At 40.1% G+C, this 17,966-nt stretch overlaps 1 protein-coding gene across 1 annotated transcript in view; it reads left to right on the forward strand.

The window, feature by feature from the left end:
• The window catches only part of SLC7A11 (solute carrier family 7 member 11), an 87,312-nt gene that overhangs the window by 60,621 nt on the left and 8,725 nt on the right, over nucleotides 1-17,966 (forward strand). The window contains exons 7-11 of the mRNA XM_061384179.1: nucleotides 2,943-3,066; nucleotides 4,985-5,088; nucleotides 5,830-5,926; nucleotides 7,675-7,824; nucleotides 9,290-9,467. Coding sequence (XP_061240163.1) covers nucleotides 2,943-3,066; nucleotides 4,985-5,088; nucleotides 5,830-5,926; nucleotides 7,675-7,824; nucleotides 9,290-9,467 — 653 coding nt within the window. The remainder of the gene's footprint in view (nucleotides 1-2,942; nucleotides 3,067-4,984; nucleotides 5,089-5,829; nucleotides 5,927-7,674; nucleotides 7,825-9,289; nucleotides 9,468-17,966) is intronic.

Here is a 17,966-nt window from a genome sequence, read left to right on the forward strand (position 1 = left end):
TATACAGTGTTTTTGGCTGATAGTAAAACTGTTAATAATCTATTTAAAATTATCTGATGTGTATGCTTACTTTTCCTCCTTTTCTGTAAGAGTTGTCTAGGGAAGTTTATTCAGTGAGCTTTTGTTGTTTTTAAATTAAGGAGGAACCAGTATTTCCTAAATATTGAGATTTTTGAAAACATTTCCTTGACATTATAGTTCACATAAGACAGAAACACTGAAGTATAGCTCTTAAGAACTATAATGTTTCATAATTTACAAAAATCCTGGAATAAGTCTTTTCCCTTCCTTCATACTACATGAAACTGCATTTTCAGTGAATACATGAAGAATACAGCCATGATAAGAGCTTTCCAATGAACATTATACATATTCAATAGTTATGATTTCTCTGAAAATTGAGTTTGAAGACCCACATCCATGAGAGAGAGTTTTCTTTAGTGGTTTTAAGTGCTTTGACTTCAAGATAGGCTAGATCTGTGGCTGAATTCTGAAGTTCTACTTATCAGCTGTGTATCCTGAACAGTTCTTTAAACTAAGACTTCATTTACTCATATATAAAATGGTGATGATGCTCCTAAATAACAGAATTTTCCAAGGATAAAATGAGACAAATATGTAAAGTAGAGGGTACAGAGCAGAGTTGCTGCTGTTGTTTTTGTTATTGACAAGTTGAGAAAGGAAAAAAAGAAAGGGAAACTAACCTGGAAACTTCAATTTTCTTTAAGATCCCTTCTGCTGGAGTCAGTTTAGAAATCCCCCCTCAGAAAGACCATAATCTCTGGGCAGGAAACAGGGAGGTTGCCTTGGGAGGCTAGGTTCTCTGCTGGGAGAGCCACCATCAAATTTCAGACTCACTCCTCTCTGCTCTGTGGCAGCATCACGTGATTGACAGTACTACCTGTCCTGGACGGGTTAGGTGACTTCACTGCACTGAACAATAAATCACTTCACTTTTAATTAGTAGAGCCTTCGCATTTCTTAATTCTCTTGCGAGGAATCTCTAGAAAGTCTCTCCCTCTCTGCTTCCCTCCTCCACAGAAAGAACTCAGAACCCTATTTGGGATGTTATAGAAGCTTAGGGATTCAAATTTAAAGAAATACAGTGAGTGATTGAAAAGCTGCCTGTTCACCTTCTTGCTCAGCTGCTTCCGCCTTTGCATTGATCTGCCACCTGTCTTTCAAAGAAACAGGCATCCTTGTGTGCTAAGTCACTTCAGTTGTGTCCAACTCTTGGCGACCCCATGGACTGTAGCCTGCCAGGATCCTCTTACATGGGATTCTCCAGGCAAGATTACTGGAGTGCCCTCCTCCAGGGGATCTTCCCCACCCTAGGATCAAACCCATACCTCTTATATCTCCTGTATTGGAAGGCAGGTTCTTTACCACTAGTGCCGCCAGGGAAGTACCCAAAGAAACAGGATTCATCTTTAATTTGCCCTGTGCCATTTACCCCTCTGTTTTGTATTGGCCCAGTGATTTCCTTTGCTTACACTTAGCATTTATCAATCACAACAAGCAATGAGTGTTATGGTGTGAACAGCAAATTCCATAGGACCCTCTTCACGCTGGGGAAGTGGAACATCTGCTCCTTTCCTGTTAGGATGCCAGGATTTTAGAGGTCAGTGTGTTTCCCCATCGAGGCTTAAGGCTTTGGGGATCAGTGGAAGTGCCAGGCTCCAAGCGCCGTAATGAATGGCAGTTGCTGACTGGCTGGGTTTGCCTGTTCTCAACAGGGGATAGAGAATTCAGTGTAATGAGCTGGGACTTCGTGTGCTCAACACACCCAGCTTGGGGAGTGAGGCAGGCTGTGCCTTTTTTCTTTCCTGTTTTCAGAACTGTATTTTCATCTTGGAAGAAATTATATGGAGGTCTTCATTAGTGGCATCCAGCAGGGTTAAGGTTCCATGAGGGCTGATAAGTTCTATGGCTAAAAAAAACCCCATCAGCCTTTGTGCAGGGAGCTGAAGGTTTAAGTTGCTTGAACCGGAAAGAGTCTGAAGAGGTGATTATGTTAAGCAAGTAATGTGTATCGGTAACATGGAATCAAATTATTAGGGTCAGTAACTTCCTGACTTTCCAAGTGCATTAAATGAAGACATAACATTGCATTTGTGCCGGATACTTCATGATGCTGCGTGGTGTCAGTGCTGTCCGGTCATATGTACTTCACAGCATGTCACCTCTAATTTCATGGGATTATCTGTGCTATGGCTTTAATAGATACTCATGATCTTGAGCTTCCTTTGAACTCACAGCAGGGCAGTGCAAAGCCATTATTGGAAGCACTTTTAGGCTTTTTGTGTTATGTACAAAATTATTATTGCCATCATTTAGAAAGGTAGATACATCCTGTTCCCGTGCTTCCAATACTGTACACTTATTTGATGGCAAGGAGAATTACTGAAGGGGAAAACACTGAATGCAAAATACCTTTTTGGAAACTAGTTTTCGAAAGGTTGTCAAGCCAAGTGAATTAGTATTTGAAAGGCATTTGAAAGGCCAGTGGATCTCAAAGTGTGGTACCCTGGCCAGCAGCATCAGAATCACCCAGGGAGGTTATACAGATGCAAATCCTCCTGAATCAGAACTTCTTGAGGTGGGCTCAGCAATCTGTGTTCCAACAGACCGTCCAGGTGATGCACGCTCAAGTGTGGGAAACACTGCTCTAAGATCTATGGAGTAAAAGAATGGGACAGACCCATATGTTCTGGGGCAGAGCAGTAGGCAAGACAAATGTAGTATCTCCCCTCATGGCCCTTATTAAATTACAAAGGACTATGTGGTACTTCACCCAGATGAAGTGTTTATACATACCCAACAGAGCCTGTAATTATCCATACTGTTTTATTTTTTGCTTTGAACGAGCCTGTTATTTTCTTTGGTCTCAGAGAAATGACTAACAAAAGATGACTAATAAGCAATTCCTTTGTGCATTTCAGAACCATCCCCCTTGCGATATGTATATCCATGGCCATTGTCACTGTTGGCTACGTGCTAACAAACGTGGCCTACTTCACAACCATTAGTGCCGAGGAACTGATGCTTTCAAATGCAGTGGCGGTGGTAAGTCTAAGTGGGGCTAATGCCGGTTTGAATTCAGGCTAATGAATTGATGCAGTTTTAGAGTAATTCCCTCCAGTGGAAAGTGTTTTGGTAATTTAGTAATTTTTTTGAACTGAATGATAATGAATATTTTAAAAATTTAGGACATACCTTAGCGTATTCCATTTAACTAAACTAAAGCTATAGCTACAGCTGTAGCCATTGATACAACTACAATCCTATACAATTTCTGTATTATTAATTTCATGTAAAATATGTCCACATATACCAGCTTGAAAACACATTTCCACATACACATTGAATAGAAGGCATTATTCTTCCAATGTGTCTTTAAGTACAGGTGGGCAGTTACTGAATTTAAATGAATTCATTTTGGGGATATGCAAATTGCAATTTATTCTGTATTCTTTCCTGTTTAGACACTTTTTAAATGCTAACTTAAAATCTTTTCCCCAAAGTATCACTTTAGAATTTCCAAATAGACCATATGCATTTGTTTTTTTTTTCCTAGTATATATATCCTTTTGAATACTAGCTCCTAGGATATTATTAATTTGGGGAAATAGAGTTATTCAAAGTTAAACAGATGTCATTTTTATTGTACTTCTCAGAATATCACAGAAGCTAATGTGTATTTTAACTCCTAAAGAAGTGGATACTTATAATTTCACAGCATTTTCCAAAATTTATTTGACTTCAAGACCATCTTTTGCTTCCAGAGGTCATGTTAGGGGACTGTTCTTCTGTGGCACAGACTTTTTGGTATAAAAACTTAGCTAGTAAGAGAGCGCTCATTCATGACCTTGTAACAATGAAGGGTGGAAAAAAAGAACTTTCCACCACTAGATGTCGGTTCCTTTTAAAATAGTCACTATTACCTCATAATAATCATCCGCAGGGAACATCCACAGGGAACAAATTATCCCATTTCGTGAACCTATGTACGAGTTCACTGTATTAAAGAAGACTTAGCCCACTGCTGTAACTTCTACCAGACAACCAAATGCACAGAGCTTTCTGATGTCAGGTCGTCATCTCGTCTTACTAGACAAAGGGCAGCACTTAGTCTCCGAGCGTAATGTGGTCCATTAATTACATAGCGCCAGCTGCTCAAGGACAAGTAAAGAATCCTACATCTTTTTCTTTTTTTTAAATATATCCTTCATGAAAATCTGCAGTCTTGCACATGCCATAGAATAAAAGGGAATGTCATAAACTTCGCTTCTCTTTTATATTTTCTGTGACTTGATTCCCTCAGACTTGTATTGGTATTCTAAGCTTTTAATAAGAAACTACAGAAGGAATTGGCAGATACCTGAGAGGGTGGGATTGACTTGATAAACAGAGATGCAGCTGATGTGATTTTTCCGGGGCAGAAGATTTTCAGAACTGTTCTTATCCATGATACACATATTAAGTCATCACTTATTTTTCATCACACTTCTAAGTCATAACACTAGGATTGGTATATGAAATAAGTATCTGCAGCACTTCTCAGTCTTCCTTTGTACTTCACTATAAACATGTGGCTTTCCAGACTAAAGAGAAGGTATCATACAGAAGGATTTCTGTCTCCAAAAGGAGAAATTCTAAATTGAGCTTTTTTTTTTTTTTACTTCCCAGAGTCAGAGACAATAGATATCATAGTTGATAGATTTGATAAATGGATCACTGCTTTTTGAAGGTAGAGGAAAGATGCTTGTTTAGACCGTTGTCCACAGTTTTGTAGCAAGCAAGGCTACCTGCCTTGGATTATTATCCTAAGAGGTTAGTCTGACCCTAACCCAAAAGAAGGATTGTAAAACACACACGTGTCACCAGGTGAACAGAGAGTCATGGAGCGAGTTTGGCCTAAACTGTTTCATTTTATTCTACTTTCTGGCAAAGCATTAATTTGCTCCCTTCTGCCGTTCACTAGACCTTTTCTGAGCGGCTCCTGGGAAATTTCTCATTAGCAGTTCCGATCTTTGTTGCCCTCTCCTGCTTTGGCTCCATGAATGGTGGTGTGTTTGCTGTCTCCAGGTGAGTAGTTCAAGCATTTCTAGAAAAGCATTTCTGTTTTTGAGATGGGATGTGATAAGGATAAGTTTAAGAAGAAAAGAAACAGTGCCTCCAAACTTGTTGCTTTTAAAGGGACAGGTGAGATTGAAATCTTCCTCAGCACGTCCTTCTCTGTCCATTAGAGGGCACTGCTTGTCTGCTCATAGCCTACTCTGAAGCCAGGCATCAAGGGTTTTTTTTTTTTTTTTTGGATGTATGTCTATAACAACAGCTTTTTATTTCTAGTAATAAAATCTTTGGTTTCTCTAAAGAAAAGGTGACAAGAAAAAAAAGTAAAGTCATAGACACAAGAAATCATCATCCCACCATCTGCAATCCCTTTTGTTCTGTTTCATCTAGAAATCCTTTTTGATTTAATATGAAAACCCAGTCAGATAAATATGAATGTTTGGTGTATGTGTGTATGTTGTGTTGGATTGACAGCACACAGGTAATAATAGGAATCTAGAACTAAATTCCCCACCAGCTTATGTATATGGGGGCAGAGCTGTACTGAATCGGATGTTGCTATTGTTTCTCCTCAAGGAATCATATTTTGGCAGATATTTATAAAATTCAAAATTTGATTTCTCATAATGTACTCTACTTTAAAAAGCAAAACCTAAGTAATCACCATTTGGTGCAAAGAAGGTGCAAGTTTTCTCTTAGCTTTCTGGATTTTCCCCCTTGGAAATGATCAATTATACATTTTTCTCCCATCAGGTTATTCTATGTTGCATCCCGGGAGGGTCACCTTCCAGAAATCCTCTCCATGATTCACATCCGGAAGCACACTCCTCTGCCAGCTGTTATTGTTTTGGTAATGCATATTAACATGTGTATCTAGATATAGCCTCAAAGGACAGGGTAGTAAGGAGAATTTCTTTCTGTTCTCATTCATCTCTAAATTGGCTCTCTTTGTATCATGGTGGAGTTAGAGAGGCAGGATGCTTTCCACTGCTTCCCTTTATCCAGTATGCTGTGCTGTGCTTAGTCGCTCAGTTGTGTCCAACTCTTTGCGACCCCATGGACTGTAGCCCTCCAGGCTCCTCTGTTCATGGGGATTCTCCAGGCAAGAATACAGGAGTGGGTTCCATGACCTTCTCCAGGGGATCTTCCCAACCCAGGGATTGAACCCAGGTCTCCCACATTGTAGGCGGATTCTTTACCATCTGAGCCATCAGAGAAGTTCAAGAACACTGGAGTGGGTAGCCTATCCCTTCTCCAGGGGATCTTCCTCACCCAGGAATGGAACTGGGGTCTCCTGCATTGTAGGCAAATTCTTTATCAGTTCTGATGCACTTTTGATGCTTTGGAGCAATAACCAAATCACTTCTCTTTCACCTTTGTAAACATTTGTGAAATGGAAGGGAAATGATTACCTGGGCTTTTGTCAATGACTTAGAGCCTCTGCAGAAAATGGTATAGAGTAAAAAGTCCCAATTCTATTGAAAGTGGAGCTAAAAGCTACAGTCCCCAAATATCCAGATGTCTCATCAGAGGCCCCATATGATGAAATGCATACAAATTTATAGAAAAAGTCAATGAAATCCTAGACACTGCAGTGATTTTATGCTTAAAAGTGAGACTTTTGAGGGCAGCCTAAAGGGAAAAAAATAAAAGCACCACAATTTAAACTTGAGCTGTAGGATTCTTTAAGCAGAGAAAAGTATTTGCAAAATGTGGGATACAGAAGACTGTGGAAGGTGTGCAAGTCCGCAAATCCTCATTGGCAATGTTATATTCCTTTTTATTTACTATTTTGTCTCCGGTGGAATCTGCTGTCAGGACCACCATAGAATGCATTGATACACCTTTTTTTTTTTTTCTCTCCATGAATTTCATTTGTTTCAAAATGTCTCCTTGAAATTTCTTTGTCAAGTATGTTTACTCTCTGTGTGGCATCTGGATGTTTACGTCACTTTGGGAACAGAATGTATTTATTCTGTGAAGAGGGTTTTTTTCCCTTTAAGCTTCTGCTATCAGTCATGCCGTCCTTGGTATGTGCAGCTGGAGAGACTTGCTATGCTGATCTCTGCACTTCATTCTTTTCTGTGGTCTTGAGGGTCATACGTGGCAGGCACATGGGGAAAGGAAGTGTGGGGGGAAGAAAGGTCATGTTTTGCATTCAGGAGACCACACAGTCACCCCGTGGCTGTCTCTCCTGTGTGTGCACAGCCAGGAGCTCACCAGACACCATTCACAGAGCTTTCTGTAAATGTTTGTATTGGATGCGCTTCTAATTTTTATTGTTAGTTATTAACCATCGCTGCCCTCTGGATCTTTAAATTTTGAGTTATTGAGTGTCCTGTGTTTTACTCTTGGAAAACACATTCTCTTAATGAAAAACAATGAAAAATAACACATCAATGTATGTGTGTATGTAGGAGTAAAGAGTAAGATATAGCTAGGAGGGTAGTGGAGTATAGATTTTAATCATGATGCTAGTTAATCAGTAGAAATAGTCATTTGGAAAATACAATAATATTGTGTAGTGATGTTATTGCTTGTTATCATGTTTGTTCCCTTTTAACTCACTGAGTGTGATTTTTCTCTTCCTTCCCCCAGCACCCTTTGACAATGATAATGCTCTTCTCTGGAGACCTCTACAGTCTTCTGAATTTCCTCAGTTTTGCCAGGTGGCTTTTTATTGGGCTGGCAGTTGCTGGGCTGATTTATCTTCGATACAAACGCCCAGATATGCATCGTCCTTTCAAGGTAACCTCAGCAATCTTCATGGGTTTACATAAATCTTCCTCCTAATATCTGGTCCTCTCTCTGTCATAACTTGATGATGAGGAGCTTGGGCAGAGGGCAGAATCCTCTAAAATAAAACGTTTAACTCGTGCAGGTAATGCCTTCATATGGGATTTATTTTAGTTTGGAAAAATTGTTGATTAGTTTGTTTGTGATGTACTGAGCTTTGTATGTCGCACTTTTGAAAAGGAGTATTAACATTAAATGGTCGTTACATTGATTTTTCATTAATGTGCCTAATCTGATACATTCAAAGTATAGACTACTCTTTTATGCTGAATAGTTGTGGACAATCATGCGGAGAAAGAGTGAGGCAGATACATATGGAATCATCACTAATTAATACTCTGAAAAGGAATTATTGTCATTTAATAACTAAATCATGTCTGACTCTTTGTGATCCCATGGACTGTAGCCGGCCAGGCTCCTCTGTCCATGGGATTTTCCAGGCAAGAATACTGGAGTGGGATGCCATTTCCTTCTCCAGAGGGTCTTCCAAACCAAGGATCAAAACTGCTTCTCTTGCATCTCCTGCATTGGCAGGCTGATTATTTACCACTAGCACTACTAGGGAAGCCCCCAAAAAGGATGCTGCTTTTCAAAAAAGGCATTTTGAGTATTCTTGAATGTTATGACTTGTTACATTGCCCCTTTTCCGCATCATGCACTCCAGAAGTAATAAAGATGTAAAATACATACAAAAGTGAAGATGTCTGAATTTACCACTTAATAGAATGTCCATTTACCATAACGAAGCATTTCCTTTTGGGAAGGCTGATGAATATGCTTCTCATCTCCTTCAGCCTTGAATGTTCATGGTTTGATTTGAACTCACTATGTATTTGCTTTTAAGAAATAACACAGATACTGTTGTCCATCATGTTGTCAGAATTTGTTTCTAATTATATTCATTACCTAATGCCGGTGACATCTTTATTAGTGGTTGAATAGGAGTTGGCCTATGTTATCCCTGTCAGTTCGTATTGTGAATCTCCAACAGAAAATCAATATGCACTGAAAGGCTTTAACATGTAACAAGCAGCCTGTGCTCTTGGCTCTACATTAAAGTGGATTCTAATCATAATTATCAAAGAAGCAATCTTTTACAATCAGAAACGTAAATCATAATGGTACTTAACTAGTAAAATAATTCAAACAGAGCATCTCTAATGAAACACACTTATTTATCCTTAGATTTTGTTCTACCCAAAGATTTATTTTTAATTTAAAAGAGTGTTTTTAAATCAGTACCTGCTCTGTGCCCTAGTCAAGAGATTTTCATAGAAAGGTAAGTAGGATGGTGCCTGTCACCTGGTTGCATGATCAAAGTGTATCACCTGATCACATGACTGCAATGCTCAACTTGAATCTACCTTCTGTCTCTCAAGCCACGTTTGAAGTGGTTTTCTTTTTTGCTATGTTCCAGGTGCCGCTGTTCATCCCAGCTTTGTTTTCCTTCACGTGTCTCTTCATGGTTGCCCTTTCCCTTTACTCAGACCCATTTAGTACAGGGATTGGCTTCATCATCACTCTGACTGGGATTCCTGCCTACTATCTCTTTATTATATGGGACAAGAAACCCAAGTGGTTCCGAAGAATGTCAGGTAAGACTTTTAAGCAGTTTTAGGACCTTTGAGAGACTGTGTTGTAGAAAGCCCATCTCTGTGTACATATATGATACACACCTTAAAGTCTGAAAATACCACTTGGGAAACTGCTAGTTTGAATATATTAATGCATTCTAGAAAAGGCAGGAAGGATATTTAGGGTAGAGTCACTGAATCCTTTGAAGGTATTTAGTTTGATTTTCTTTAATCACTTCTTAGGAGAACCAGTTTTTGCATAGAATTTTTATCAGCAGTACTATAAACAACCTAATTGTTCTACTGAATCCCTCACTTACCTAATTGTTTTTATCCTGGGCTGAATGCAGTTTATTGATTCTATATGATAACACACTACTTAATGAGTGGTGTGAGATTTGGTGGGGGGTCAGGTAGAGTCTGAAAAGTTCTCAAGTATCATGGTTTCTTTTATTATAACACTGCCCAGCTCGTGAATCGTGGAGAATCACAGGAACAGCAAGAATGATCAAGAAAAGAAGAGCAGTTGACAATTATTGAGTGATTTTTTGTGTTAACATATATATATATATTACCATATTTAATCCTTATACCAACTTTCTGAGCTAGAAAAATTTATCCATATTTTATAGATTTTGAGTTATAGTATGGAAGAATCCATATAACTTGTTCCAAGTCATGAAGATATTAAGTAGAAGACCTAGAATTCCAACTTGGGCAGATTTGTACTTTACAAAAGTCATCCTGATGATAGGGACAATGAGGATGGAATAGAGAGCATGAGGCTGAAGACATTCTCAAGAGTAGTGATTAGTGGTTATCACAGTAATCCTGACTGAACTGAGAAAAGTCTGAATAAGGTGATGTTGGCAGGGTCCAGAGGAAAATGAAAGATATTAAAGATGAAAAATCAACAGAGCTTGGTGACCAGGTGTGTTGAGGGAGGAGAAAATACAGTAAATCAGTAGGTAGGAAGAGGACTTAGGAATAGCCTCTGCCAAAAGCCATCAAAAGCCTAACCCTCTGTCAGGGGCTGGGAGATTCTCTCTTATATCATCATCTCTTTCATTCCTCCACAAGATCCATGTGTGAATTTGTTGATTTCTATACCCAGATAGGACAACCAGAATGCAGGAAGATGTAGCATTTTTTTTTTTAATTTATTTCTTTTTGACTGAAGGATAATTGCTTTACAATATTGTATTGGTTTCTGCCATACACCAACAGGAATCAGTCATGTATATTAGGTACATACATGTCCTCTTCCTCTTGAACCTCCCTTCCACCTCTCATCTCTTCCCACCCCTCTAGGTTGTTACAGAGTCCTAGTTTGAGTTCTCTGAATCACACAGCAAATTCTTTCTGGCTATTTATCTTACATATGGTAGTGTATATGTTTGGAGAAGGCAGTGGCACCCCACTCCAGTACTCTTGCCTGGAAAATCCCATGGATGGAGGAGCCTGGAAGGCCACAGTCCATGGAGTCGCTGAGGGTTGGACATGACTAAGCGACTTCACTTTCGCTTTTCACTTCCATGCATTGGAGAAGGAAATGGCAACCCACTCCAGTGTTCTTGCCTGGAGAATCTTAGGGACAGGGCATCCTGGTGGGCTGCCATCTATGGGATCGCACAGAGTCGGACACGACTGAAGTGACTCAGCAGCAGCAGCAGCAGTGTATATGTTTCCATGTTATTAAGCTGGGATTTGAAGCCATAGCTTCTGGACTTCAAATTCATGCTCTTTTTATACTGCGTGCCTGGGGGAAGAGAGAAAGAAGTAAAAATATATCCAGAGGAGCAAATGTGTTCTTGCTGGTGAGTTTAGAAATCCTCTTTTGTTCTTCTCTTTCATTTTAATTTACTTACTTTACCATCATTAATTTTTTAAAGTCTAGTGAAAAGTTCAGGGAGAGTTCTGGTAAAATTATTAATAAATAATGTCAGTGTTACTAAATATAAAAAAACAAACAACTTTATGTACATTTTGCATCTCTACTGTGCTGTACAAACTCATTTAGAAGCTAGTCCTTTAACATAGACTTAAGCTACTGCCTTTTATTAGCTTGGTATTTGATATCATACTACTATTTATACCTGCATTTTGTTTCCTAGCTAGCAACATTCTTCCCCAAAGAAGTGTTACTGTAAAAGTTAGGTTCTTCAATGCTAACAGGGCAACACTGTTTGCCTAGCGGTGTATTTAATCCTTGTTTCTTGTCAGATCACACTAGTTTTCTGTAGAATAGCTTTGGTAAAGTTTTCTCTGCTGTAGGCAGTAAATATAGAGCTTTTTCTGAAAAAAAAAAAAATCCAAGTCTTGTTACACAATATTTACCATTAGGATTGCTCATTATTAATTTTCAGAGTAGATGAGTATTTACCACTGGGAGGTCTTTGTCCATTGCAGAATAACTAGCTAAAGACAATTAAAATCCCTGAACACATGGAAAACCTTGAGAATTTTAGGAAGAGCAGGTTGCCTTAGAGTTGAACAATGAGAGAGATTACATGAGAGAAGGAGTTCCTTTTACTTCCCCTATTGAATAAACATTTTGTCCCTCCTGTTTGTAGTCAGCCAACGCTAACAAAGCTTTCCTTCTGCTAACATGTGCATATTTTCTTTCATTTCTTTGCTGGTGCATATTAACTACTGATTTTCCTGCTTGCTCCTTTGATGTTTTTCCGTGCTCATGTAATTTTGAAGTTTTCTGTTATTTTTCTGTCTCAAATAGCGTTTTGAACATCTCCAAGGACTCTAAATGTAGTGTTAGCCATTTGTGAAAGTAGCAGTAGTAGTAGTAGTCCCATAATGGTTATTTGGTTCTCAACAACGCCACTGAGTCTTACCAGGGAGCGTGGCAAATCTGCCTCTAAACTGCGATCATTGTAACCCTTTATCTTTATAGCTGCCTTGAAAGTGAGTCTGCAAAAAGCAACAATCCTCCGTAATTTTGTTTGATTTTCCTCTTAGGCAGCATTCTTGTAGTAAAATAAAGAAAGTTCATAATATTTATTGCGGCTGTAGCAAGTATTTTCCTAGCCTTTGGCCAAAACAAATCACACACACAGACAACACAGCAGAGTCTGAACCACTGTCTCACCTCCTCTCCCGACTGTTTCTGTTTGGGGCGAGAGAAACTCAGTGTGAACTCAGAGGCCAGAGAGCCTCTGCTTGGTGCCCTGTGTACAGATTTAACATCAGATTGTTCTGTTGGGGAACATTCTTTAGCCTTGATACCATATTTTCACCCAAATATACATGAACAGATTAGCCCTGTGAAATGATAGTTTATCAAAACCCATCTTACCGAGGATGCTTCCATTAAAAAAAAAAAAAAAAAAGAGGTCGCCAGAACAACATTCAGAAAACAGGGAGGTAGACTGCTGAGTTCAGATAACCAGGGAACTGCAGACCCGGAGGAGCTGAGTTTCAGAGACTTGATGAATTTCTGTGGCCACAGGATGCCAGTATTGAACCACGTTTCATTTGACAGCGTTCCTGGGATGAGAAGAAAAAAACGTGCTCTTAAGGGAACAGTCGGATGTGCAGAGAGCTTTTTTCCGCCATCTGTGACGGAGTGTTTAATTCTTCTGGGTCTTTATTTATTTATTTACAGAGGCACGAGCTTCTCACCCAAGGAAAAAGGAGCAGATACCCCACCGATGTAGTGAAATTCATGGAGCTAGCTAGAGCCAGCAAAGCCCAGCCAGGCTTCCCCGCAGCCCTTTTACTTGGCTGCCTCTCTTTATCAGTCAAACCTCATCCCAGCTGAGACTGAATGGGATGACTGGAAGCTGATGCTTCTGGCTCCGGGCATGATGTGGAGGACAGCTGTATTTAAACAGAATCTTGAGTTATAGAGGATCACACTGGGCAGCACCAGCAGAGTGACTGTAGTCCGTTGTGGTGGACAGTGATTTTGCAAAATCAGAGTCCTGAGAGCATAGTCTGCATACAGTGTGTCGTGATAGTTTGTTTATGGTATTTCACTGAAAGCTGCTGCATGCATTTGACAGACTCCTCGTGAAACCTGCAGGCAAGCTTTTCAATGAGTTTAAGCTTGTCTACATTTCTCAGGAGGTCAAACCATCTTCACTGTAAGGGTGAAATGTAGCCAGGCCTGTGAAAGGGTTTTGAAGGCTTTTCAAAAAAATGTAAATACTGTTATTCTTATTATGATTTCTGGGAAAGCTTGGTTTTGTGCCAATACTTCAGTAGGCTTATTCACATTTGGCTGTAGCTCCTGTGCTTGTACCAGGCATGATTGGGTAAATCAGATTTGCAGGGTCAGAAGTTGTTTCATCTGATTTCAAAAACAATTACTGAACATGAAAGGCAAAGCTAAAAATCCTACAATTGCTGTTTGGCTTTACATAACTAAGAATATCAAATGCAGACTCAGTAGCTCAACTTTATTTAGAGAAATATTGTGGGACTGATTTATCCCGAAAGCCAAAGACCTTATATGTGTAGGGATGCAGTTGGAGGCCACTGGCCTGCAGCTTTCCTGGACAATCAACAAGTTTTTGTTGCCTGTGTTTCTGGTAACTTATCCAAGAAATCATTGCCTAGACCAATATCAAGGATCTTTTTCCCTATGTTTTCTTCTAGGAATTTTATGTTTTCAGATCTTAGGTTTAAATCTTGGATCTATGTTAAGTCAATCTTTGTGAGTGGTATTAGGTATAAGTTAAGTTTTATATTACTTATTCATTTATTTTTTTGGTGTATATATATATAGTTTTCCCAAATACATTTTATTGAAGAAACTGTCCGTTCTCTTGGCCTTCTTGTCAAAAATTAGTTGGCTGTATACATGGGAGTTTATGTATGGACTCTTCATTCAGTTCCACTGATCTGTAGGCCTGTTTTTATGACAACACCATACTCTTTTGATTGCTCTATTTATAATATAGCTTGATATATAATCAAGTATTGTAATGTGTTCAGCTCTCTCCTGATCTTTTAGGATTACTTTGTGGTTCTAAGCAAATTTTAGGATAGTTTTTTTTTTCTTCTGTGAAAAATATCAGTGGAATTGTGATTGGGATTGCATTGAATCTTTAGATCACTTGGGGTTATGTGGACATTTCCCCAGTATGACCTCCTCTCAACCTAGAAACACAGGGTATCTTTCCATTGGTTTGTCTTCTTCAATTTCTTTCATTTGTCTTGTAGTTTTTAGTGTACAGATCTCTCACCTCCTTGGTTTTATCTATTCCTAGTTGTTTTAATTTTTGATACTGTTGTCAGTGAGATTGCTTTCTAATTTCTCTTTCAGATAATTCATTGTTAATGTATAGAAATGCAACTGATTTCTATGTGTTGGTATTATATCCAGCAATTTTACTGCAATTCATTTATTAGTTCCAACAGCTTTTTACTGGTCTTTGGGGTTTCCTATATATAAGATCATGTTGTCTGTGAACAGAGATTATTTTACTTCTTCGTTTTTGACATGGACGCCTTTTATTATTTTTTTTTTTTTTCTGCCTAATTGCTCTGGCTGCTTCTGCTGCTAAGTTGCTTCAGTCGTGTTCGACTCTGCGACCCCATAGACGGCAGCCCACCAGGCTCCCCCGTCCTTGGGATTCTCCAGGCAAGAATACTGGAGTGGGTTGCCATTTCCGTCTCCAATGCATGAAAGTGAACAGTGAAAGTGAAGTTGCTCAGCTGTGTCCGACTCCTAGCGACCCATGAACTGCAGCCTACCAGGCTCCTCCATCCATGGGATTTTCCAGGCAAGAGCACTGGGTTGCCATTGCCTTCTCCGAATTGCTCTGGCTAGAACTTTCATTACTATATTGAATGCATCCTTACATTCCAGAGATAAATCCCCCTTGATCTTGGTGAATGATCCATTTAATGTGTTGTTGAATTTGGATTGCTAATATTTTGTTGAGAAGTTTTACATCTGTATTCACCAGAAATATTTGTCTGTAATGTTCTTTTCTTCGGGGTCTTTGTCTGTACTTAGTTTCAGGGTAATTGTTCTCAGTCACTCTCTTTGCATAGTGTCTCTTTGCAATCCTTTGGACTGTAGCTATCCAGGCTCTTCCGAACATGGAATTCTTCAGAAAGAATGCTGGAATGAGCTGTCATTTTCTCTTCCAAGGGATCTTCCCTGACCCAGGGTTCAAACCTGCATCTCTTACATTGCAGACAGATTCTTTACCACTGAGCCATCAGGGAAGCCCATCATGGCAATGCTGGCTTCATAAAATGTTTGGAAGTGTTCCCTCTTCTTCATATTTTCATATATTTTCATGTTATTGATTTGTGTATTTTTGTTTCAGCTTAAAGAACTCCTAATAGGATTTCTTATAGGGAATGTCTGATGGCTACAAATTCCCTCAGCTTTTGTTGGTCTGGGAAAGTCTTTATCTCTCCTTCATTTCTTCATGATTGCTTTTCTGGGTAAAGTATTCTTGGTGGTAGTTTTTTTTTTTTTTTCCTCTGAGTATTTTGGATATATAATCCCATTCTGTCCTGGGATCCCAATCCCAATCTCTGTAAGATTTCTGCTGATAAATTTGCTGATAGTCATATCAAGATTCCTTCATATGTGATGATTCTTTCTTGTCTTGCTGCTTTCAAGATTTTCTTTGTGTCCTTGATTTTTGAGAGTTTCACTACAATGCATCCAATAAAGATCTCTTTGGGTTGAATCTGTTTGGGAATCTTTGAACTTCTCATACCAATACTATGGCCATATCTCTCCCCAGATTTGAAAGTTTTCCCCATTATATTTTTAAATAAATTTTTTGTATCTTTCTCCTTCTCTTCTTCTGGGATTCCCAAAATATGGATATTCTTTCTTTAGATCATGTTCCACAGTTGATATAGGCTTGCTTCTTTTTTATTTTGATTTCTTTATTCTCCTCTGACTAGATAACACCAAGATATCTGTCTTGAAGCCTACAGATTCTTTTGAGCCTACCTGTTGAAGCTATCACATTTTTCATTTCATGTATTTTATTCTCCAGAATTTCTTGATTTTTTAAATGATTTCTATTTGTTAAATTCCTCATTCTCTTCATGTACTATTCCTGAGTTCATTCACTTGTCTGTATTCTCTCGTATATCACTTGGCTTCTTTCAAATCATTATTTTCAGTTTTTTTTTTTTTTTCAGTTTGGTCACAGACCTCCATTTACTTGGGGTCAGTTACTGGAGTAGTATTGCATTATTTTGGTGGTGTCGTATTTCCTTCATATTTTTGATGGGTTTGTGCTGATGTTTATGCCTTTGAGGTGAAGTCATCTCTTCTGGCCTTTTCAGACTGGCTTCAGTAGGGAAAGCCTTTCCCCCGGAGGTAGCTATGAGAGCACTTGCTGGGTGAGATGCAGTGTCTTTGGTTCCCGAGGAGGCACAGTGATTCAGACTCCATGCTACTCCACTGGCTGACCTTGGCCAGAATAGGGGGTCTTTTATGCCTAAGGCTACAGAGGACAGGCAGCAGATGGGGCTATTAGTATCTTCAGAGTCTGAGGTTGCTCTTTGCCTATGGGAGAGGTCTAGTTGAGGAGACCCCTCTTGGTGCCTGGTCTGATGTGCTGACTCTCAGAGCTAGGGGTCATAGGACCAGGCACTCGTGGAACTACTACAGTGCCAGGGTCCTGGAGCATAGGCACAGTTGCGGTGGGCATGGCACAGGTGTGTAGGGTGTCGACATGTGTGCGTAGCCTGTGGAACTGGTCCTTGGGTTTCACAGGCTCTCTGCTGCGACTTGTGATGAGGGGAGGGAATATGGCGGTGACAAGGGCCCTGGGGTGACAAGGTGCACTGGTGGCTTGGGCTCAGAAGGCAGAATGCAGTAGTGGTACAGCCTTGGAGTGGTAGGTTGAAGTCTCCAGTCTGCCCGCACCCCTCCCCACCATGCAGAACACTCACAGGATAGAGTGGTACAGCCCCAGTAGTTGTTGGTTAGAGCTCTGTGTTGAGACTCTGGGGAACTGGGCACAGGGCAGTGGTAGCAAGGCCCTGGCAGTGGCAGTTCAGAGCCTCAAGCTGGGATGGGAGGTTCAGGGCAGTGGTAGCCTGGTCCCAGCCTTGATGAGTCAGAGCCCTGACCTGAAACCTGATGGGTAGCCCTCCTGGTAGTGATGGTTCAAGAGCCTCAACCTGGGATAGGGGTGAAGCTCAGGGTACAGGCAGCCTAGTCCCAGCAATGATGGATCTGAGTCTTAACCCCCACTACCCGCCAAGGCAGGGCTCAGGCCAGGAAGGTTGCCTTGGTAATGGTGGAGCAAAGCCTGGGACTGGGGTGGGCAAAGAACAGTGGCAGCTCTGGTCTCATATGGGGAGGTGTGCTGTGGTACCAATCTGTGAGAGTGGGGCATGGCAACAACTGGGCCCCTTGAGGGTAGGTCTCACTCTGGCAACAGCTCCAGCCTCTGGGAGTAGATCCAGAGCCCAGAGCCTTGATGCTACAGACTGCTCCATCAGCTAGGGTCAGCATCACTGAAGACTGAGACCCTTGTACCCAAAGCTGCTACCACCCATGATGGTGAGGCT

This window comes from Bos javanicus, chromosome 17 (assembly GCF_032452875.1).
Source record: "Bos javanicus breed banteng chromosome 17, ARS-OSU_banteng_1.0, whole genome shotgun sequence".
Classification (NCBI taxonomy): Eukaryota; Metazoa; Chordata; class Mammalia; order Artiodactyla; family Bovidae; genus Bos; species Bos javanicus.